The following is a 23,078-nucleotide window of genomic DNA, read 5'->3' as shown; positions in this document are numbered from 1 at the left end:
AAATGGAACAATGGAAGAAATCTGTTGGCCTCAGCAGTTTTCAAAGAAATCAATTTCCTTTTATTAGACACTTTCTTTCATCAAAGCACAGATTTTTTTGTCAGCTAGTAACAATGAGTCACAGATGTGAGCCTTCAGCACTCCATCAAGACTGTACTCTCGTCAAAGAGTACAGTAAATATGGGTCGGATTGTTTTCTATGTTCCAACATGCGAGGTCATTCATCCATCTCATGAATTTCACAGAGTCACTGAGTAGCAAGTCTTAAATTAATGTGTCTCAGTTACTTTTTGACCAAAACTGAAACGTACATTCAATCAATGACAGTTTTACTGTTATAGACCCAAGCTTTGCAAACTACACTGAAGAAAAAGAAACAATTCATTTAGACCCTTTGAGTATTGCTTTTATTAAATATTACATAATATTACCAATGGGTGAGAACATGCGGTATTGGTTCCAAGTGCAGCCTCCCATCTATTTTCTATATTCCCTTATCCTGTGCAAGGCTCAAGAGGGTGGAGCCCTTCCCAGCATGCATTGGCCAAGAGTCAGGTTACATCACAGGATGCACTGTATACATTTACAAGACATATATGCATCTATATATACAAATAGACGGACAAGGCATTCACTTTAGAGTCCCCAGTACACCGTGTCTATCATTTGTGGGAGGAAACCGTAGAGTAGCTCCCTGGGGAAATCAAGCTGACACAGGGACAACATGCAGACTCTGCAGACCAGCAGGTTCAATAATAGACTTCCTTACTGTGGACAGATAATGCAAATCACTGAGGCACCATATGAACACATCCAGGCCCCGTGGAGAGTGAAAAAAGTTGGTTGGAGGGTCTAAAGAAAGTTATGCAAATCAAATTTAAGATTAATATGCTTCTCGCTGCTTCTCCAGCCATCACTATATTGATGGGTTTTGTGGTCTGAGGTACAAAAAAAATATTTGCACATGGACCATTTCTGGCCTCTGAGCCACCAGTGATTTAAAATCCTTCAGCCATTTAAGAGACTGTAATGGGAATATTTAGGTTAAAGAAAAAAAGAAATGGAACTCCTTCGAGACGTGGTGGTTGAGAATCCTGCCCATGAAAGTAGGTTGTAGTGTCAAGAATGTTTTTTTTCACTTTGTGCATTTATTCCCTGATTTTTCATTGTTTTGCGCTCTGTGAAGTCTCAGAAGTGACAATTACCAATAACATGATATCCAGTAAATCTAAATAATAAGTGAATACACATACACCATTTATTTTAACACTCAAAAAACTTAGTGTATCAGTCCCTCCAACTGTTTATTTTCAACACACTCCCTTCTGTGTCTTATCATTTGCCACCAATGTAAGACACACTACTTAATCAATCAAACAAGTCTCATTATCACGTTTGCAACAATATAAATGATGTTTGAGATAGAGTGGAAACATTGGAGGTAAAATAAATAAAATAGTGTGGGTGGAAGTAGATAAAATAGTTTAAATTCTTACTGAAAAAACATCTTTCATCAACTTAACTGATACAGTAAACAGTGAGAGTTGTCATTCATGGGCCTCCATAGAAACCTCTCCCCTCACTTAAAATGCTAACTGTGTGGCATTGAATTACAAATGATGCAAACAGCTAACCCCAAAAAAGAAGCATTGAAAAAAAACGAACATTTAAAAGTTATGATTGGCTCAACATCCTCCCCCTTCTGATATGACTTGGGTATTTATTTTTTTCCAGACAAGGACGGACTGAAAAGCATCAGTGTTTGAGGGCTGGCTCTCATCCCAGCGCCTCAGTGAGTTTAACACATCAGCGTGAATGTACTTCAATCTGTTGCCCCCATGTGGTGGATATCAGTACAGCACTTTATAGTCGTTGTCTCTCCTCCCTGAAACATACATTTGCAAGAGCACGGTGCAACCCGATCTCCTCAACAGACGTCTATCTTCTCTAGACCCTAAGCACTTATTGCTTTAGGCCCGTTGCCAGTATTTTTGTGTGTTGGTGTTGTAGATCAAGATGTCTAGGTTCCAGTTAATGCGTTTAAAAGATAAGAAGTACTTTGGAGGAAATCAGTTGTGTGAAATGTGTGTCCAACGACTTAATTCAGAGCATACAAACTGCACACTCATTGCCTAGTGTTTTTTCACATGCACATGTGAGTGTGTGTGCGCCTGTCTTGCGGCGCTTATGTAACCAGAGTAAGCTGAGCTGCTGCACCGTGTCGAAAAGCAAAGACTGGTAAGATCCTACCGAAGAGCAGATGTGTTACACATGTATGCAGAAGGTTATGTCAATCTGCAAATCCAAACAAAATTCAAACACACAAACACCTCGGCTTATACCTGTCTGGTACCTGTAATATGATTCTAAATTGCTCAATCAAATCCTCCTATCAACACCACAACAATGTGTTAAAGCCTATTATGACTGTGCATGAGATGTTATATGAAAACAATACACTTAAGCTTTATCTCTTCATTTAGGGATTGTAGGAAAAAGTTGATTCAAGTGATATAGGTAACACAGAGGTCTTTTGTGCAAAGCAGATCTTCCAGTTCACTCCTGCAGCACGTGTGAGCCCATGAGGTGAGAGAATCACTTGGCCTGCCTGAGGATGAGTGTCTCTGGTCTTAAGCTCTCACAGCGCCACATGGTAGGAACAGAAGGTGGTGTCTGGGTGCTGTCTGAGATTTTATTAGAAGCCTCTGTGTATCTGTGCCAAGAAATCTAAGAATATCCCTGTTTGCTAATATGCTTGCTTGGATCCCCATCTGTGTACCTCTGTCAGAGCATGTCTATATGTATCTTAGATGTAATTTCTTTTTGTTTTCTCATATGCTCGTATTTATGTATCTGTAAATGAGTCTGCGTTCCGTGTTGACGACAGAAAAAATACAAAGAAGATAGTCTGACCGGCACTTTTACACGTGCCAGATAGTTTTGAAATATTTTTTATTTTTTTTATTTTTTATGTTTCATCTATGATATATACATCGCTGATTGACTAGTCGTGCAGGAAAAAAGTTAAAATCATTCAGTGGTAATGTTTTCTAACAACCCACTCTATGAACCTGCATGCCCTAATAAGATATAGTTCAACATAAATATTGCATAGGGTCAACTTAACTAATATTAAAAATGTCAATCCCACCAAAGAAGAGTCTACCAAGCCCTGCCCCCCTTGGTATCTTAATGTCTGTGATCCTTACACATTCATACAGGATATGCAAGTAATTTTACTCAAATTTGCTGACACTATACTCCCAGATATGATAAAAATTATGTGTTCCTGCCATGCATGTCATCCATCTTACGTCATCTTTTTCACTCATCTGATGGATTGTGTGCTCTATTTGCGAATGATTCTCCACGCTGTGTAGCAACATGAGCTTCCTGAATTTGCATTCAGATTGCTCTCAAAACTTTCATTTCTAATTACCAAGGCAACCTCTATAGTTATCAATCAGGAAAGCTGCAGAAAAAAACGGCGAAAAGAAAAAAAACTTGCAACAACAAGAAATAAATCCCAAATGACCAGTGTCAGCTGGAGCTGCTGCGCCAGGCTACTGTGAACTGTGACTGCCAGTGATCGTGAGGGGGGGAGAAGCGCCGCAGCTGCCGCTGCTCGTTGGGAAAAGTAACCGCAGAGCGACAGAACAGAGTCGCCAAACTTATCGCTAGTCGTTTTTAACAAAGATAAACAGACATTTTTCAGAATGTGTGTTTTCCATCCCCCACAATCAGATCAGTTTGAAACAGGAACACAGTTAAAGGCCACCAATCCTCAACGAAACAAACATTCTGGGCATTCTTTACAGATGAAGCGCACAATGAGGGCTATGTGTACACCAGTGAAAAACTCTCCTGTCTTAAGGTTTTGTCTTTAATTTACCTCTTGAAGAATGAACAGCTTTCAATCAGTCTTGTCCAACCGTGTGTCTTGTCCCAAATGTGGGATGAATCCATTTGATATGTTCAAGTCAGTTCTCAGATTAGGAAATATGCCACAGCACCTTTTGTATTACTGGACATTTCCAGGACACAGTTAAAGTGAAATAATGTCATTTTAAAGAACACACTAAAACTTCACTGTATGAAATACAACTATAAGAAATGCATTCTACGATGCAAACTAAGACTTAATCTCTATAAAAAGGTTCTGCATGAAGTGTAAAATCTTTAGGCAACAGGACCAGATTTGGATAGCAGAAGCGCTCTGTAGTCCGAGTAGTATTGACCAATCCCATTTGAGCACACCTTGGTTGCATGCAAGTAAAAAATCTGTATATTGAAAAAAAACAGGCGTAACATATTGGTCAGTTGCATGCAATCACGGAACCCATGGGCTACTGTGATACGGCAATCTAGCTTTTCATTAGCCTTTTGTTATTATTTTACTGCATTCATGTGCAAATATCTGTTTGTAGAGATTCTGTCTCTAAAGTCCAACTCCATACTCAAGTTGCTAATCAGACCGTAAACAAGAGGAAGTCTCGGTCTGGATATCTGCTGGGTACACAGGAAGCCCAAAAGATTAGCCATTGCCTTCAGAGGCTAAGATGTTATCAGACAGAGAGCCGATGGGTTCAGAGATTGACTAAGACTGAACCCAGTTTAAAGCTGCACAGAGCTGCAGACTGACATGCTGATTCCCAATCTTGGCAGCACTACCTTTTACCCATTACAGTGATTTTATTCACTATAAAATAGTGCTCGTATAGCTTTAAATCATGTAGGTAATATCACAAACTGGTTTTGTTGAATACAATTTATATACTTTGACATTTGAGAGACAAAATAAAATTTAAAAAAATGATACAAATCTGTCTGGGTCGGCCTTATATGTTTTCAGTACATGGGAAACAGTTGTATCTGTGTTGTTCTGTGAATATATGTTCTCATATACTTAATTACTTGGCAATACTCAAGGGAAATTAAACAAGTTACAGTTAAGTACAAACAAAAGTATTAGGAAAACAGTGGTGAAAGCCAATGTCTGCCATCTGGCCTAATGGAAAGGATGTGAGAGCATAAGGCAGACATCAACACATGGAGGAGAAGAAGCAGAGTGACTAAGCAAAATGACAAAATGTCTGTTTTCCAGACTCCACTCTACGAGCAGTCTGGAACAGCTTAAGTCTGGGTTCACACAACACTGCCAGTAACAGAGGTAAAAACACACTAACCTCAAAGAAATAAATATCTTGCTGATGAGGGGCACAAATGTGAGCTGTGTCTGGACCAATGGAAAGCTGTTATTATTCCGAATAAGTAGTTCGCCCCTTCTTAGCCATTTTGAAATGGCAAACAGCAAGCATCAAGGGTTACTTTTTGATAATTTGTTCACATAAAGTAATGATTCCTATACTTAAAGTAGCTCTAATCAGTAGTTTGATAAGAATGGATAAAATATGTGGGATGAAAGATGTTGCTCATAGTGGCTAAAAAGCAGTGAAGTGCACGGTGAGAAAGAAGTTTTAAAAAGAACACTAACGAGCCACTTGGTAGGTATAATATTACTGTAGGTGCATATCCAGGGTGGTATCTTCAAATGTGCAGCCTTGTTTCTCCTGAATTCGGAAAATCTCATTTCATCAACAATGCATCCTTTGCAGCCCTTGGTGTCTATGTCGTTGTGCACCAGTGCGTTTACTTGCACCCAAAAAGGGTCTTACTCCGGTTAAGAGAATAATCAGATTATTGAAGTTCCCCACATATACATGAAAGAGGGTTGAATGGGAAAATGACGGGAGTAACTCGACCTCCGGTACAGTAGATGGCGATCCGACGACATACAGCTGGACTGAACACAGCTTCTTTTTTTTTTTCGTTCAATTTTGTCAGAAAAATGGAGACAGAATTACGACAGAACGCGTCTGCTTGGTAGTGATGTTAGTTGCCATGGCGAAGTTCTTCCTCGGTTTAAAGGTAGCACTCTATTGTTATTGTTTTGTTAACGTTGTTTTTGGCCCCACTGCTTCCTGGTTTATTCCATTTCCAGGTCAAAAGCCACTGGAGGAGGATTTGTTACCCACAGAGCCTGCGCAGACGCGAAACCCGATATTACTTCGAGAAGGTTGTTTACATGCATGAATACCCCGGTTATATATATATATAATCGTGTTTTTAAACTGCATTTAAACGCACACCCTACCGCATGACTTTCATATCAGGCATGAAAGTTAAAAAAAAGGGTTAAGGATTACAATATTAATGATAACCAATGACTTGATAAAATGAGTAAACCCAGTTACCAGTGGGGTTCAAGATTTGGGTTGAGCTTTACATTACAGTTCAGTATAATGGATGCATGTGTCCCAAAACACAGGACTTTCACCTGAGGTACTGGTGTTCGTGTCCCGGAAGTACTTAGCCAAACCATGACCTTTACTCTAATCATAATCCTAAATCATTGGATGTCACTTTCTGTTGCCTAAACATAATCCCTTAGATAGAATGTCATATTCATACAAATCTATTTCTGTCTATTTCAGAAGATATAAAAGATTTTGTGCATAACTTTTCGTAAGATGTCATAAGAACCTTTTGATAAGAATTTGGTTGAATGGTTAAATTAGTGTAATATATTGATTAAAAACAAGCTAATAACCTGTTGTATTACTGAATGATAAGGCTACCTCTTCATTATCAAACTATATCCCCATTATTATTATTATGTTAATACCGTGCTATAATGTAAAGGTCTACCAAAATGGGTTTAGCTTCTACAAAGTTTTTGGCACATGTGTTAAGTGAGCTTCCCAGGGTTTTCATCTATTGACCCAACACTACTAATGACTTGCTCACATGGCATTGGGGGCATTTACTGTGACTCTAAAGTCATCTATCACTGAATGTAAGTGGAAACACACAAGAGAAAACAGATTAAATATATGGCTTCACTGTATGGGTCAGACAGTGGAAATACTTGTAGGAACTGTTTTCACCTCCTCACAACAGCAAAAATCTGAGATACATTATGACTGCCTGCTGAGATTACTATTTGCTTTGTGGAGGTTTTGAGATGCTTTGTGTACTTAAATTTCAAACTGTTTGTTTTGTTCTTTATACTGTTTCCATCCACTTTCCCCATGTTTGAAAAGTACGCCGTCTACATTAAAGCAGCATTCCCTTCTCTTTCACCACAGTTTGTGAAATTTGATTCTGCATATTTTAGAGATGAATGGGGAGTCTGCAAAAGCATTATTTGGGCCAATCAACACAAGCCCTAAACTTTTCTTCATGCCACATTCTTTGTCCACTTTTGTTACACTCTATCTGTATATCTATCTGTATATTAAGGTTTAAATAAGGGTGGAAGGCTATGAAGATGAAATGACTCACAAAATGACTGTAGATTATAACCCACTGCACCACGTTTACTAAGATCTCAAAGTTCTAGATCCAATTATTGAAATGTCAATAGATCTAGTGAGTCATATTTCAAATCAAAGCCAAATGGTTAAAGCTACAAACTAAAAACAAAATGTCTTTTTAATTCAATCTATTGGATTGGGGGTGTTATTCCTTAGAGATGCATTTCAATGAAAAAGATGATTCAGTGGGTCAAACAAGCCTACAGATGCAAGCAAGGACATAACAATTCTAAAAAGGCAGTCGAATGGCTTAAATTTTGCTCGACTGATTGTTTGGTGTGAGATAAATATCTTGGGAAATCAGATATCTTGAGTTAGAATGTGGGGTATGAAAGTTTTCCACACGCGAGAAATTGGTCCAAGATGGTCCTTAAGAATGGTATGTGAGTAACAGACCGCACTGCAACCAATTGAACCCAGCCGTCAATTCCCGACCTGCATGCTGTGATGGGCGTCCACCATCAAATGGGAGAAAGATTTGGCCATTCATCTCCCCCACCCCCTTCTTCAACTGCACCTATCAGATGAGTAGAACGCCACCCTGATCCATTTTGATCATTTGTCTCTCTATTTGTGAAGGATATAATGACTGCTTGTGGAGAAGAGAAATGTTGAGGTGGAATAGTTCATAGTGAAGACATGTGGGATGAATTGGATGTGCTACCTATCACCCCTTACCATACAATGCCTTTGGTCAAAAAAAAAGAGAAGAAATGTTTGCGTCAAGTGTTACGCAAGTCTTCTCTGGCCGTCTCATAACCTTTTTGTCAGATTTTCCAAAGTATTATTCACAGCTTGAGAAGTACTGGTGTATTTATTCCTCTACACAACCGGCGTCTGGGTTAAATGGCTGCCAAAGATCCTTTTCACATTTTTCCACACATAGCTTTTCCTACTCTTTAGAATTTTCCACAAACAGCCTCCTGAACACCAACTTGAGTTTCTTCTTGCATACACTTTTGGGTGACTGTTTGGAGGACAATTAGCGTTTTTTTCCTTAAAGGTGATACACATTGTAAAAGTCGGAGATAATATTAAGTGCATCAAACATTTTAGCATTTTTGTGGCTACAATTCCCATTCCTTGTTGCACCTGCTCTTGGTTAGTCAACAGAAGTTTTTGGATGATGCTCCCCAGACATTCATATTGATGACACTTTCAGTTTATATGACGACCTGACTTTGCTGAAGAATCCTCCCCTCCTCCTTCTCTGTCTCTCCATCTACCCCTCTCTCTCTCTCCTCCCCTCTCTCTTTCTTTCCCTCTGTGTTTTTCTCCAGAGACCTCCAGTTTTTGAACACAGCACTGTTCTTACTTACTGGCCCTCCACCCCACACACACGAAGAGAGAGAACCACAGGTAAGCTTGCTTGTGGAGGCATGGATTTGTGATTTCCTGTTTGATTATTACTCTTTATTTCTTTTTTCCGGATGAGATTATCAGCTGTCACTGCTAAGCTTTTGGGCAGTGGCTAGTGCTGCAACACAGAAGGCAAGAATATCAGTACATGGAGCAAAAAACAAGTTGGATGATTTGCATATTAGTAAAACATTGTATCAGCCTAGGTCTTACATGTTTATACAGATCTGCAGTGCCTTTTTAGGATTGTTTTATAGATTCCGGGGACTTTAGACTTTGGAAAACAATCTGTTGCAATTGGATCCAGTTTCCATCTGCATTTTTCATGTGTCTGGAATTAATCATTCTGGTTCTGCATTGGCTGCAGAGTTGATGTGGCACAGTTTATGGTTCTGTGTGTTTGCTTCATTCTTCATAAAAAAGAGGGCAAGAATTTCGTTATTTAGTGACTTGTGCATGAAACATATGTTGAAGATTAGCATAATATTTGTGTATGTGTGTGTGTGTATATATATATATACATATACATATGGTTTATTGTGTATTCTTGGAAAATATGTGTTGCATTATTGCTCCCATTGTTTATTTTATGTAGAGATATATCAAGTTGATAGATGAAGTGGTGCTAGAAGCAGTGAAGTTGTTCAAGCTGCAGCTGTAATGATGTGGCTCGACAGATAACTGAATCAAGGAATCTGGGACTCAGTTGACCTGAACTCTTGACCCTTTATATAATACTCTAGGGAGTGGGTGTGGTAATATGGTGCATTTACTGTAATGGGGGGTGTTGACGTTCGAGTTTTGTTTTGTAGTTATTTCGCCCTCCAGAATTCTTTATTTTATTAATAAATCCCATTTTGCCAGCAAAATCCGCACTATGGGGCTTCAAGAACTAATCATTTTAAGTCTCATTTCTGTCATAAGTTAAGATTTTGTTGTTCTTGAACCCTTTTAACACTTCTAACGTATCCTCTGCCTCCTCTTTCCTTCTGTCTGTTGGATCTCCAGAAGATATGTTCCCTCTCCGTGTACCCCTTTTGGCATTATTGGTCAGCGTGGCCTTGTGCCAGTATGACTACGACTACCAGCCTTCTTCCATGCTAGGACCCTCAGGGCCCAACTGTCATCAAGAATGCGACTGCCCAGTCAACTTCCCCACCGCCATGTACTGTGACAGCCGCAAGCTCAAGTTTGTCCCTGTAGTTCCAACAGGGATCAAGTACCTGTACCTCCAGAACAACCAGATAGAAGAGATCAAGTCAGGAGTGTTTGATAATGTTACAGAGAGTCTTCGCTGGCTGATACTTGACAACAACCAGATTACCAATGCTAAGATAGAGAAGGGCACAATTGACAAACTCTCAGGCCTGGAGAAGTTATTCTTCAGCAACAACAACCTGACAGAGCCAGTCATCCCTCCCTCAAAGTCCCTTGATGAGCTGAAGATGACGCACAACAAGATATCCAAGTTCCCCTCCGGACTCCTGAATGACAAGGAGAACTTGACCTCTATCAGCCTTCAGCACAATCAGATAACTTCCGATGGCATCGGGGGGGCATTCAAAGGGCTAAAGAAGCTGCTGTCCCTGGATGTGAGCCACAACAAACTGAAGAAGCTACCTGCAGGAGTCCCAAGTTCCCTGGAAATTCTCTACGCTGACTTCAACGACATTGACAGTGTCGGAGCAGGATACCTGAACAAGCTGACCTCGCTGCAGTACCTGAGGATCGCCCACAACAAGCTGGTGGACTCTGGAATCCCTGCTGGGGTGTTCAACGTGACATCACTGGTGGAGCTGGACCTGTCTTTCAACAAACTGCAGTCCATCCCTGAGATCGGCGGGAACCTGGAGCAACTTTACCTCCAGGCCAACGAAATCAGTAGTGAGTGCCAACTGTCAATCGTTACTCTCCTAAAAGCATTGTTCAACTGTTAAGGCCTTTACACCACAGAGGTGTTTTTTTTCGTTCAGTTAATATGCATTGATATATATTTTTTTGGAACTGTTGTTTTTCTCCCAAGTATTTTCACAGAGAATACAAATATTACACAGCAGATTCATTGAGGAGTATAACAACAAGGGGGCACCACAGTCCGCTATCAGACTTCTTTATGCATCCATGTATCAGACAGTGAACTTTATTACTTGGCAAAGGCAGCGCAGACAGATCCACTCCTTCCGTTCTTACCTTTCACAATAAAAGCCCTAGACACACACTAAGTAGCTAACTGTTTACCAGAGGGGATGGAGCTAACCCTTGTCACTACAACCAGCAGCCAAGAAACAAGACATAGGACTCCTCCTTTTGAGCATCTGGAGCATTTATTTGTACTCAAACGACAAATTGTATCTACTGTACATTGATTTGATATCTTCACAGATATCTCTCCCTTACTCTGATCGCCATCTCTCTTGTCAACTCAGCTTCAGCAGCATCACCAGATAGATCTATGTCCTGAACAACTGTAAATTCAGGGCATTCCGCATTTTCGTGACATTTCTTCGAATATGTAAAGGCCATTTTGGTTTCAACTGACTATTTTCTTATAGGTGCTTTGTGGAGTTGTCTTAAAGTCATGTTTGCATGAAGTACATTTCACCAAAACCTGTTTAATGTATCCTTTAGCTAAATGCATTTTCTTCCCCGTAAAACATTTGCTTAGCCTACTTTTTAAAATATATGGTCAAAAACTCCACGTGGTACCTTTAACCTCCAGTATAAGGTAGTTGAAAGGTATATACCTTTTAGTAGGCTATTTTGTTTTACTGCCAACTTTCATAACCTTCTCTCCATTTTTGATTCTTTGTAGAGTTTGACCTGTCAAGCTTCTGCAAGTACGTAAGTCCCGTCGACTTTTCCCACCTGAAGCATCTGCGTCTGGACGCCAACAACATCACACACAGCAGCATGCCTCCTGAGTCCAGCAACTGCCTGCGTCAAGCTTCAGATATCATGTTTGAATAAGGACCTCCCTTTCAAATCCATGACCTTTCCATGACCCCCACCCCCCATTCCCTACTACCATGACACTGCTTAGCCCAATGCCGTCTGGATTTATGTGGAGTAATAACCCTCCTGGCATAGTACTCACATGTCCTTGCACATAAGTATTATGCAAATCTGAGGTACTGTAATAGCATCTTCATAAATGAAATATATATCAAGAGCTGGGCGAATTTGGCTAGGACAAACAATGTCATGCAACAAATCTTGCCAAACATGCATTCAGATTGTTAAATTCATCAAGCATCAAACAAGTGTTTCAAATATCTGGCTCTAGATATAAATTAATGAATATTCAAGTTGTTCAAATAAACATGAATGCAAAAAAATAGACCAAAAAAATTTAAAAAAGAATACAAAAACCTAAGGACCAAAAGTTCTATGAATAAAAAATGAATTCATACACTTTGATTAAAAGCACACACTTTAAACATTCCAATATCATTATATTGAATATAGACACAATGGAGTAAACAATGGCTCCGATGTCTCAATTCAGTCGTCAATCATCGTTTTGTTGTCCGTCTTGTATGTTCCAATGTTTAGCATGTATAATATAATGTGGGTACAATAAAAAAAAATCCATTGCTGTGCAAAGGACCAGCAAATGAGGACCGCGTACTCAGTGTATAATGGCTGATGTGAGAAATGATGAATAAATGTAAAATAGTTACGTTGAAGTCACATTTTTCAACATGTTGAATGAATCAAAGTGGTTTTAAGGAATATACCTGTGTGCTTTTCTCATGTCTGCTGTCTTTACGGATGATGTCCTCATCGATTGACCCGTTTGACGATAAAATAATAGTAGCTAAAGAAATAACTCTTATCCCACATGAAGTAGGACTGTTTCCGAAGTGCTTGGTATTGAAGAGGAGAATTAAGTAACGCATGAGTAAAAGACATTGGTACTATCCTTGAAACTACTTTCTCTGCTCAGTTAAACCTTGAGATTATAGGATGATGTTTTCTAGAAATCACGAGTCAAATTGTTTCTTTACGCTACCTAATTCTTAGCTGTCCACTTTCATGTGCATTGCTGATTTGTATACATTTGCATTACCTGCATGGGACCAATGGTACCATTCTTTGATAATAAACTACAGCTTTTGCAGTTAAGGCAATCTCATTGTTACGTTGTTGTTCACCATGTTTGATAAATGCTTCGTATCAATACAAAGTCAACTTGGCAGCAGTGTCATGTTGATTTAAGGTGTGTTATTAGAATATCACATTTTGTTTAGGTCATTTTTTCATTTTATCGTGATTTCTATTTTTGACTCGGTAACTGCTCTTGGATTTGCTGTGAGGAAACCAAACACAGTTGAATAAACTATGTTTCTAAAATATTTGTATGATATTGCTTTTTAAGCATGCTGTAATTGTTTGGAAACAAACTGATAAAGCTTTCTTATTTGATGCATAAATGTAATTAACTTTAAGGATGGCCTTGTATATTGAATTTATTTTCTGACATTCAAACGTACCACTTTTTAACAAGGCATCCTTTATAATAATAATAATAATAATATACTGTATAAATGCAAGTAAATCTGATTGTAGTTATTCATCCATAATTAGACACTAATAAAGACAACATTTGGGGTGAGAGATTGTAAAAAATATATATGTGGATGATGAACTAAAATCATTAGTTACACAGCATGAAGATTTTATAAAGTATATTTCGTTTTAAGGTGGTTTAAAGGAACAAATTTGGGTATTCTCTGCAAATTTCTGACCCCAACAGTAAATTTACTATCCTAGAATACTAAGAATAATTTTGTCCTATGATTCAACATACATAGAAACCCTTCTCTTATAGTCCGGTTTGAGGAACAAGCTGAAGCCAAGTGAACGAAGCTAAAACAACAACAACAAACAGAAACACAACTGAAAAACATATAGGATATTACCTGAGCATTACCACAGGGCTTGATTAGTTGCAGATTACTTCTCACTCTGTGGAGTATGTTGTCACTTTTGGCAGCTAGCATCTTCCTTTTTGGCCTAAATCTGTGGGATGAAGTCACAATCTTTCCTATGATTTAATTGGAGGGAAAAACAGAGTTTGTCGGATGGGTAGAAGGTGCATTTATATGTTTTCCGAGGCCTGCTGGTGTGTTTAAGATATACAGTTTACAGTTGTTTCCCATCTATTTTCAATGATCCGTACATTGTCAAATTAATCAGGATCTTGAATTCCCCAGATTTCACCAGAGAACCTCGTCTTCGTGTAGAGTGAAACAAAAGAACATCTGGTCCAGGAGGGATGCAGGGGTTGCAGGGTTTTGTCCAATACCGTAGCTTTAAGATATTTTCTGTGTAAATCTACCCTTCCAACTGTCTCAGACAGAAACCACAAATACCCCATGACAATTTCTACTAGTACTCTGTTTTTCAGTAAAGCTCCCCTGTGGAGCTTCAATACAAACAGTTCCCTTAAGAGAGGACTGTCTAAGCATACTGTTTCTAATAAGATACATTTTGGTCTGCATATCTGGCTTGTCAGGCTCACTTGTGGTCAAAAGGGATAAATATTATCATTTCTCTAAAATCGTCTGAATCTTTGTTTTACAGCCAATACTGAATTGTTTTGAAGAACATCTTATGCAAGTTCATCAAAGGTCTAATGGGTTATGCATAGAAACTCATAGCCAAACATTTTTGTCCACTGTTTTGCGTCTCAACAGGTCACTTCAAAACAATAAGAGCGGAATAAGAATACCTGGGATTTTTTATCTGTTTTTTGGCCCCTTTGTAGAAATGAGTGGCTTTTGGTCTTGTGATTACATGAGACATGGTGTGCTAGAGACAAATAAAACATTAAAATCAGCACATTCCGTTTGGTTTCTGAACCATCTTTCAAAAAGGGCACCATCACATTTACCCGAAATAAGGCAGAATGCATTTCACTATGAAATTAGTTTTTGGAATATTTTTATTTTTATATTTTGTTATTTTTATGAGCCTATTGACAGATGTGGTGAAAAAAGTACTCTGACCTTTTACTTAAGTAAAAGTAGCAATACCACAGTGTATAAGTACTCTGTTACAAGTATAAGTCCAGCATTCAAAATGCTTACTTATTAGCATCAAAGTATGAATTGGCTAAAGTTCAAAAACTTAAAGTACTTAAATAAAGAATTTATGAAAATTGTACTTGTTATACACCTTGTGGTTACCTTACAAACTACATTATGAATATGTATAGCTTTTTTATGAATGATGATATTATGGACTGTTATTGTAGATTCTTACATTAAGATTTCACTGCAGCTCAAAAAAAGGCTATTGTGCATGTTGTGTTGTGTTATTTTGTTATAATGGCCACTAAACTGGACAACTTTGGACCTGCATCATCAGAAAAGGTCTCTGGATACAGTCAAAGCTTAACAAGTCTGTTATTCATTATCAGCTCGTGTTTTCCAAAGAGAGTCCATAAAGTGTCCAGTCTGGAAGCCACAGCAAAGTATTCTCAAATTACATAAGTTGTGCACCCTTTTGGAATGTCATCTCTCAGGAAATTAAGGAAATGAGACATATGTTGCCTTGAAACTAAACTACAACCCCTGTTAATTCCTCTCAAGTGTCCCTTTTGATATATGAAGCGCTGACACTGCGGATAATAAATCAGGAGCAAAGATTCATAGTCACTCGCTTTGCTACTTCACATTAACTTGTCACTTCTTTTTACAGTATCAATAGCGCATTTGCAGAGCTGTGCACTGACTGTAACAACACCACTAATCCTGTCTGATGTGTACCACGTGCTGGAACCACTAGTTTCTTCTAAGAGTATTAGTCAAGAAGTCCTTAAAGCAGACACTATTTAAAGATGGTAGGTTAGTTGATTAGAGTTGTGGCACTTAGGGTTATTATGTAAATGGTTTCCAGATGTCCCATTTGATTTCTGCTAGGTGTTTGTAATTAGATCCGGCTGTAAAGTTGAGTTTGACTTCAAATTTGACCCATTTATGGAAATGAAAGTCAGTAGTCGTCTGTCTTGGAGGTGCTGGGAGGTTATTTAAATACCCAACACTTCCCTACGCCATCCAATACAAGTCAGGAGGTAGAGATATTAGCAGTCTACTCAATGCCACTGCCATCACCACAAGATGGATGTTTGTTTTAACAGCCTTTTTCACATTTCACATGTTTTTATACAGTCATTTGTACCGATTTCAAATCTAGGACAATTTCCTCCCCTTCCTCCTGGGTTGCTCTTATTTAAATCCTGAGTGGAGCTCCTGCTGCCGTGTCTAGACAATAAAGTCCTTTTATGAAGCCCTAAGCCTCACATCCTCTTGCTTGAGACTATAAATCAAAGTATAATCAGCTGTTTGAGCCTGGCAGCCCAACTCCAAGGATCATCCTTCAGTCCAAACGGTCTCCAGCTGTTCTATCTCTTTATGCCTGTTGTTATTCATATTCTGTGTCCATCCATTTGTGACCCGGATCCAATCTGTATAGATTTTACTCAACTAACACTTTTCAGTTCTCTTGTACAGTTGTCTTTTTTCTCGCTCTTCTCCACAAAAGTGTAGACCTGGGCTCCAGATGTCCCGTCTGTGGCCTTATAGCTGACACGCACACAGCTGAACTGACAAAGAAGGGGACAAGATGGGGAGGGGTGACAAAAGAATCGTAAAAGTCTGCAGCATTAACCCAATCCATCTTCCAAGCTTTTTATTTAGATGTAAAGTAAATCAGGATTGATTCCAGATAGTAGAAACGACCGCTTAGTTGTGCATTCTAACAAGTAAAACCAAAGGCAATGGCTGAAATTGGACCAAAAAAAGGTGCCAGTACGTTAATTCAGCAATTGCATGACAGGATCATCGTATGTGTCTTGGATATAATTATTTATAGGCATATCTTGGTAATATATCCCCCTTATAATTGAAAAAATGTCCCATTTGCAATAATGTGTTGTTACCTCGTCCAGCAGACAGGCACTGTAACCATGGTGGCCAGTGTCACTGCCGCCACAGTAGTTAGCCGCTGACCATGTACTCAGAAAGAACAGACGTTATATACAGTCTAGAGCAACACAACTTGTGTGGCCAGAAACAAAAGACAGTAGGAAAATATTCTTAAAATATTGATGTGCAGACTTACAGTTTGATTTAGCTCTTCATCTTTGGATAGAAGATAAAAACAAATGCATATGTATAAATGTTGTTTCTACAGCAATAAGTAACTGGAAAAATGTTCCATACAGGTGACCACACTTTTATTGTGAAGCTGTTTCGGGCCATGACCAGGTGTAAAACTTCTCTGGCATGAGTATCCCTGATAGGCATGATGAGGAAAAACAATGAAAAGGAGGCTTGGGTTGTAAAATAAGAGAAGGGAACTTTCCTGCAAAAAAAATGGGTGCTAATGTGTGAGAGGACCCCCCCAACACACGCACAGACACACACACACACACACACACACACACACACACACCTGACAGTCTAGTAAACACACCCAAACGCCTCTGAGCTGAAATGAGCCATGAAATGGTTGTGCAACCATCCCCCCAAAGTAATGGGGTAAAGAGAAAATCCTCCATTGAAGACCAAATGGTTAAGTAGGGTGGAGTGACAACAGTTTCACCCTTAACACCACCACTGATGAGTCAATTTCTACAAAAAAAACAAAGAGACAAAATGAAAAGAGGCGGAAAAAAACTGCTGGGCTGGCAGAAAAGTAGGCAACACAAACTTTGAAAGGACATCCCAACTCATACTCAATCGTCCTCCCACCAACAACACACGCTCCATCCTCTTGGGTTAACCGGTGTCCAAGGTGCAGCCTTGAGGGAAACCAACAACAATAGGAAAACTTCGCTAGACAGTCACACTGCGGACAATCATCAGAGCAATTCACTGGAGAAGCAGAAGAACCAAACCACACCTGATTGCGTGCAGACTACTCACACCAGTTGGAGGCGCAGGTAAAGATGATCTTATCTTGGTTTAGTAGTAAATCTGTATGAAAGAACTGGAGTGAAAGGCTTGGACAGTGCATTTATTTCCAGATGGTTTACATCTGATTGGATTGCTCTCTTTCTTTGATGTGGTACACCTTGCCTCTGTTCAAGAACTTGCAGGTTAAAGTGGTGGAGTAACCTTGCAAACAAAAGAAGGCTTTGAAAGTGCAGTTTTCCTTTCAGTCACTATATATTATGAATTAGGATGGGTAACATAAGGATCAAGATAGATAGATAGATAGATAGATAGATAGATAGATAGATAGATAGATAGATAGATAGATAGATAGATAGATAGATAGATAGACTGATTGATTAATTACAAAAGTGTCTGTCAATCAATCAATTTGCAACAGCTTTACAAACAAGCCTGGAAATGAATGATCTAACAAAGAAACATCTTTGGCTGTTCGAAGTTTACAAATGATAAACACATCTTTGAAAGTCTCTTTACTTCCAACTCTTTTTTTTCCACATAATAATTATACATAAACACAGTTACTTTCTCAGCTCTGGATGCAGTAAGCCATGCAAACTCTTCCAAATGTTTCAAAGTCATGAAGTGCATTACAGCAAAGTCATTCACTGGAACTGATCCTGCAAAACCCATGCAATCCAAATACAACCAGTTGTGTAATGAACATAGTTGGCTCAGACACAAAGCCCCTGCAGGAAATGAACATTATCATATCCCTCTGCATGTGTTTCTCCTTACTCTGTCAGGCAGACTATAGTCAACATTTGTTTTCAGTCATAAATGTTCCATTTCGCTGATATCCGTGTAGCCCTGAATGACAATTTTTGACAGTTTCGATGTTCAATTGTAAATCTACACACATTATTGAAGACTATTGTGTTGTAACAAGACTGGAACAGTACCCCATCTGTTATGTGTGCAAATCAGTAATTAGACTTTTCACACCCAGTTTAAGTTAAATCAAATTACATCACAGTTTTCTGTCATCTTAAATAAATGTTTGGTTACTCAATGTTCAAGTGAAAAGACAAATGTGTCTACCCTTGATCTAACTGTTGCACTAAATGCTATCAGATTGACAGTTTAACTGATTTTTGAGGCTGAGTGGAGGTACACTCTAAGTGTAGAGGTTACAAGCTGGCTGTTGCATGCCAAGTAACTGTAACTGTCAGTAGTCTGCAGCAAACTGCATCCTGCTCAGAGACACGTAAGGACATTTGTCTTCTTTAATTTACTGTGAGCTCAAAAAGCAATTATGTGCATTTTCCTTCCGTCCGACCAGCCAATCTTGTTAGTACAGTACAGCGACTGATGCCAACATGTGTCCATTCATGTACACAGTAATTTGTCCTTGACGTACAGTTCCTATAAATGTGCTCAGGACGAATGCCTGGATGTTAACTGATCGTACAAGATTACAAACATGTGTAGAGGACTGATCACCGCTCACAAACGCACCTTGGCAAACAGAGGAGGAGCTCTGATGGGATTGCATGCCTGATCATGGATAAGTGTTGCCCCTATCCTCACAAGAGTCAACTGGGATTACCCTGCTGCAGTCAAGCCTTTGCCGTCGTGACTAGAAATTAGCGCAACCTCACACTGGCATGTAGAGAGGTCACCAGTCATGAGGCTTGCTAGTGCTAGTGTTGCCTGGCCAGCGTGCAGTAAAATCCCCCCAGATTAAGCCTGACCTCCCTTCCATAACACAATCTCCTCTCATGTCTGTAGACAATGTTTTGTACTTAGAAAAGTGCGTCATCTTTGTTTTGGATGCTTTAGCAGTCAAGGCTGAACTGCATATCTGTCATTATGAGTGTCCCATGCATTGTGGGACTCAAACTGGTCTGGACTTGGTCATGACTCTTGATTCAGGTCTTCTTACTTACTTCATCCAGCACAGAGTACCCATTAGAACCAGAACACCTTCTGTGCTCTGTCGGCTTCATAGAATCTTGAAGTTCATGGCGTTGCCTTGAATCTGCTTCAAGCCGTATCCTGCAGAAACCTTTTCGAAAATAAGTTCAACAGTGTCCTTGACAAGATGCACATGCCCAGAAATAACATTCAAATATGCAATAACGTTAAAATTATGGTCAGTATTATGGGAACTGATGGTGCAACCACCTCCACATCCACTATATGCAGGATGGTCAATTTTTTCATTTACAACAAATCAGACCAAGATTTATCAGACCAAGGGCACATCCTCTCATGTAAATTGGTCAGTTGTGGTGATCATGTGCTTACAGTCTAGGTAGACAGGCTTGATCACCCCTTGCTGCTGTTTGGAGATGATCATCTGTGCATCACAATTATATTGAGCTCTACTTGTGGACTTGTGTTCATTCCACATCCTCTGTTGACTGCAAACATTGTAAGACTTTATAATTTGAATAAAGCAGGTTAGTGCATCCTGATCTGATCGTACCATGAAGGGCAGCAGCACAAAATCAGCACAAAAGGTCGTAAAAGGACACTAAGGATTTTGTGAGTGGAGTTAAAAAGAGATTAGTCACGCCAACCAAGGGAGGGCGGTTTACATGGGAAATCCAGTCAACAAAGAACAGGTAGGCTCGTATTAGCCTGTTTGTAAGTGGGCCATGTCTCAAGCACTGAAAAGGCTGAGCACACTATACACCACTATGGGATTATGTCCTTTGATCCTGGGAGAATCTAATTGGCCAAAAGAAGCTTTGGTGTCATCATGAGTGATAGGTTGGCACAGGTTGAATGAAAAAAACTAGTAGTACAAATACAGGGAGGAGAGAGGTGAAGCCTCATTCATCACTTGGGACTACACTTGATCACTTGTTGAGGAGGAACATAAGACAAGAGGGAACATACAGAGTTCAAGGTAAGCTGGGTTTCTGGAGGGCATTGATACGTCGGTTTGACAGGGTTGGTAGTTCAGTAGATGTTTATCTTGTAACATGTGATTGGGTTTTACCTTTATGAAAGCACAGATCACCTCATATCCCAAAGGGTCAAGAAGGTTTGATCCCTGTATAATAAGAAAACAGAAGTGCATCTTTCAAACAGGTGTGCCAGGTCTTTGAAGTTCAGCCTTCCCGAAATGAGTTCCAGACAAACATGGAGCGCATCAAGAATTTAAACAAGCACCAGATGGCAGCTGAGAGGAATCTATTAGAAGCTTCAGAGATGGGTGCATAGAAGATGCTAGAGCTGACTTTGTTTGTTTCGCTTCTCTTTTTTGTTTTTGTCATATCAAATCAAACCAAGTTGACTTGGAAAAATATGTAGTGGTTTTATCCATTCATGTTGCCATCAAAGCCTGATGAACAGTGTGCATCTTACAATTGACATGCCAAGTCTTCAAGTTTAAACTTCAAGAGTGATGCAATTAAAGACTGCCTGGCTCGGCATCTTGTCTTTTGAGCTTTACGTGACATTGGTAGGCAAAGAATTTACTTTGTGGAATGGAATGATAACAACGTTAGTAGAGGAGTAGGCAATACATGCTGGTGTTGGCTAATTTGGGCCAGAGTTTTAACAAGTGCGCATTTTTGAACACTGATTTGTTTGTATTTGATGCAAGCCATATGATTTGTAGTATTTCAGGTGAGTCTATGTTAGATTTGTAGACTGGGAAAGGCCTTACCAAGAACACAGGTTCTCGTTGCAAACAATTGTATGGGCCAACAATTACAGCCTGGTTCTAATTCTGCAATCCTTTGCATATTATCTTCTATTAACATCTTATCTGATCCTCTTTATCTTGGATATCTAGTGCATTCAAATGCCTATTTGCCTTATTTTGTCTTAAAGCCTGTGTAACACTGTGTAGCACATTGCACAGCCATCTTTAATATTGTTTTGTCTCTCTTTCCATCATAGGTTGGGCAGTATAATGGCACTTCTCCTGAGCATTCTCTGCACCTTGTGCCTGGTTGGGCAAGTTCTTGGCCAGGACATGCCTTATGAGGAATATATGGCCCAGATCCAAGCCTGCCCTAAAGAGTGTCACTGCCCCCCGAACTTCCCTCGTGCTGTCTACTGTGATAATAAAGGCCTGAAGAGCATCCCCCAAATCCCTAAACACACATGGTACCTCTACCTGCAGAACAATCTAATCGAAGTCCTGTCAGCAGATGCCCTGCGCAATGCCACACAGCTGCGCTGGATGAATTTAAACCGCAACAAAATCACAAGTGAGGGAGTTGAAGAAGGTGTCCTAAGTAAGATGTCCCACCTGATTCACCTATACATGGATGACAACCTGTTGTCCTCTGTGCCATCTTCCCTGCCAGCCAGCCTTGAGCATCTACGCCTCTCGCGCAATCGCATATCCAAGATCCCTGCTGGTGTCTTTATTGGTCTGGATAAGCTTAACCTCTTGGACCTCCAGGGGAACAAGCTTATGGATGATGCTGTGACTGAGGTGAGCCTGAAGGGGCTAAACAACCTGGTACAGATGAATCTAGCCAAGAACCAGCTGAGTAGCATGCCTCTTGGCTTACCACCTACCACTACCCAGCTTTTCCTTGATGGCAACAACATTGAAAAGATCCCAGCTGCCTACTTCAAAGGTTTGCCAAAAGTGGCATTTTTGAGGCTCAATAACAACAAGCTTGGCAGCACTGGAGTTCCCCAAAATGTGTTTAATGTCTCCAGCATTTTGGACTTGCAGCTGTCCCACAATCAACTGACTGAGATTCCCCTCATTCACTCAGGCCTTGAACACCTTCACCTCGACCACAACAATATCAAAAGTAAGTCTGTGGCATTTTTCCAGAGCACCTTCTGCTTTTTTTCAGATTTAAGTGATTCAATTGAGCTGTATATGCATAGACTGATTATTCTTTGCAGAGACAGAGAGGTGTCTTGTAATGATATTCTTATCAATGTATTCCCTTTGTGTATTTACAGGTGTAAATGCCGCCAATGTCTGTCCTGTCTCAATTGACGCTGTGGATGAGTCTGTCAACGAAAGTGTTCCTCGACTGCGCTACCTCAGACTGGATGGCAATGACATTAAGCCACCAATTCCCAGGGATGTGATTCTGTGCTTCCGTCAGCTAACGTCTATTGTCATCTAAAAAATTAAAAATAAAAAGTCACTGAAGTTGTAGGGAAAATTCTAATTTCCCACAACTCATGATGATGATCACTGAATCTATGCAATAAAATGGTGACATGAGTGATATTTGCATGTTTGTGAAGCTAAGCAAATTTGACACTAGTTGGCATGAACTTGTTTGATTGCTGTGACGTGGGGGAAAGCTCTATTCAGCTCCAGAAAATATTTCTTTTCAGTGGAATTTAAATACAATCTAAAAGAACGTACAAAATCGACAAGGAACTGACTGATTAGAAGCTATTGACGCTGTAATCTGTTGACCACTAGTTGTGCCTTATG

The 23,078-nt window shown here is 39.6% G+C and overlaps 2 protein-coding genes across 3 annotated transcripts; both read left to right on the top strand.

The window, feature by feature from the left end:
* Positions 1–8,656: 8,656 nt before the first annotated feature.
* Positions 8,657–13,088, top strand: lum (lumican). Of its 2 annotated transcripts, none has more exons than XM_083935246.1 (3): positions 8,657–8,735; positions 9,747–10,619; positions 11,548–13,088. In XM_083935246.1, exons 2-3 carry the CDS (start codon positions 9,749–9,751, stop codon positions 11,700–11,702), a joined length of 1,026 nt encoding a protein of 341 aa, XP_083791372.1. In that variant the 5' UTR covers positions 8,657–8,735; positions 9,747–9,748; the 3' UTR covers positions 11,703–13,088. The 2 variants fall into 2 exon arrangements, with proteins under 2 accessions (XP_083791372.1, XP_083791371.1); XM_083935245.1 differs by having other exon boundaries at positions 9,744–10,619.
* Positions 13,089–17,613: 4,525 nt separating this feature from the next.
* Positions 17,614–22,758, top strand: kera (keratocan; the record flags this gene model as incomplete). Its single annotated transcript, XM_083935661.1, has 3 exons — positions 17,614–17,685; positions 21,557–22,431; positions 22,589–22,758. The coding sequence occupies exons 2-3, from the start codon at positions 21,570–21,572 to the stop codon at positions 22,756–22,758; spliced, it is 1,032 nt and encodes a 343-aa protein (XP_083791787.1). The 5' UTR covers positions 17,614–17,685; positions 21,557–21,569.
* Between the last annotated feature and the right edge of the window lie 320 nt (positions 22,759–23,078).

This window comes from Echiichthys vipera (genome assembly GCF_963691815.1).
Source record: "Echiichthys vipera genome assembly, chromosome: 20".
In the NCBI taxonomy this organism is placed as follows: Eukaryota; Metazoa; Chordata; class Actinopteri; order Perciformes; family Trachinidae; genus Echiichthys; species Echiichthys vipera.
This window is presented reverse-complemented; position numbering and strand designations above follow the sequence as displayed.

What these genes read in the sequence shown, in the direction of transcription:
- lum (XM_083935246.1), top strand. Translation starts at nt 9,749, where the DNA reads ATGTTCCCTCTCCGTGTACCCCTTTTGGCATTATTGGTCAGCGTGGCC. An exon ending in CCAGGCCAACGAAATCAGTA is followed by an intron (nt 10,620 to 11,547) that starts GTGAGTGCCAAC and finishes GATTCTTTGTAG; the next exon opens with AGTTTGACCTGTCAAGCTTC.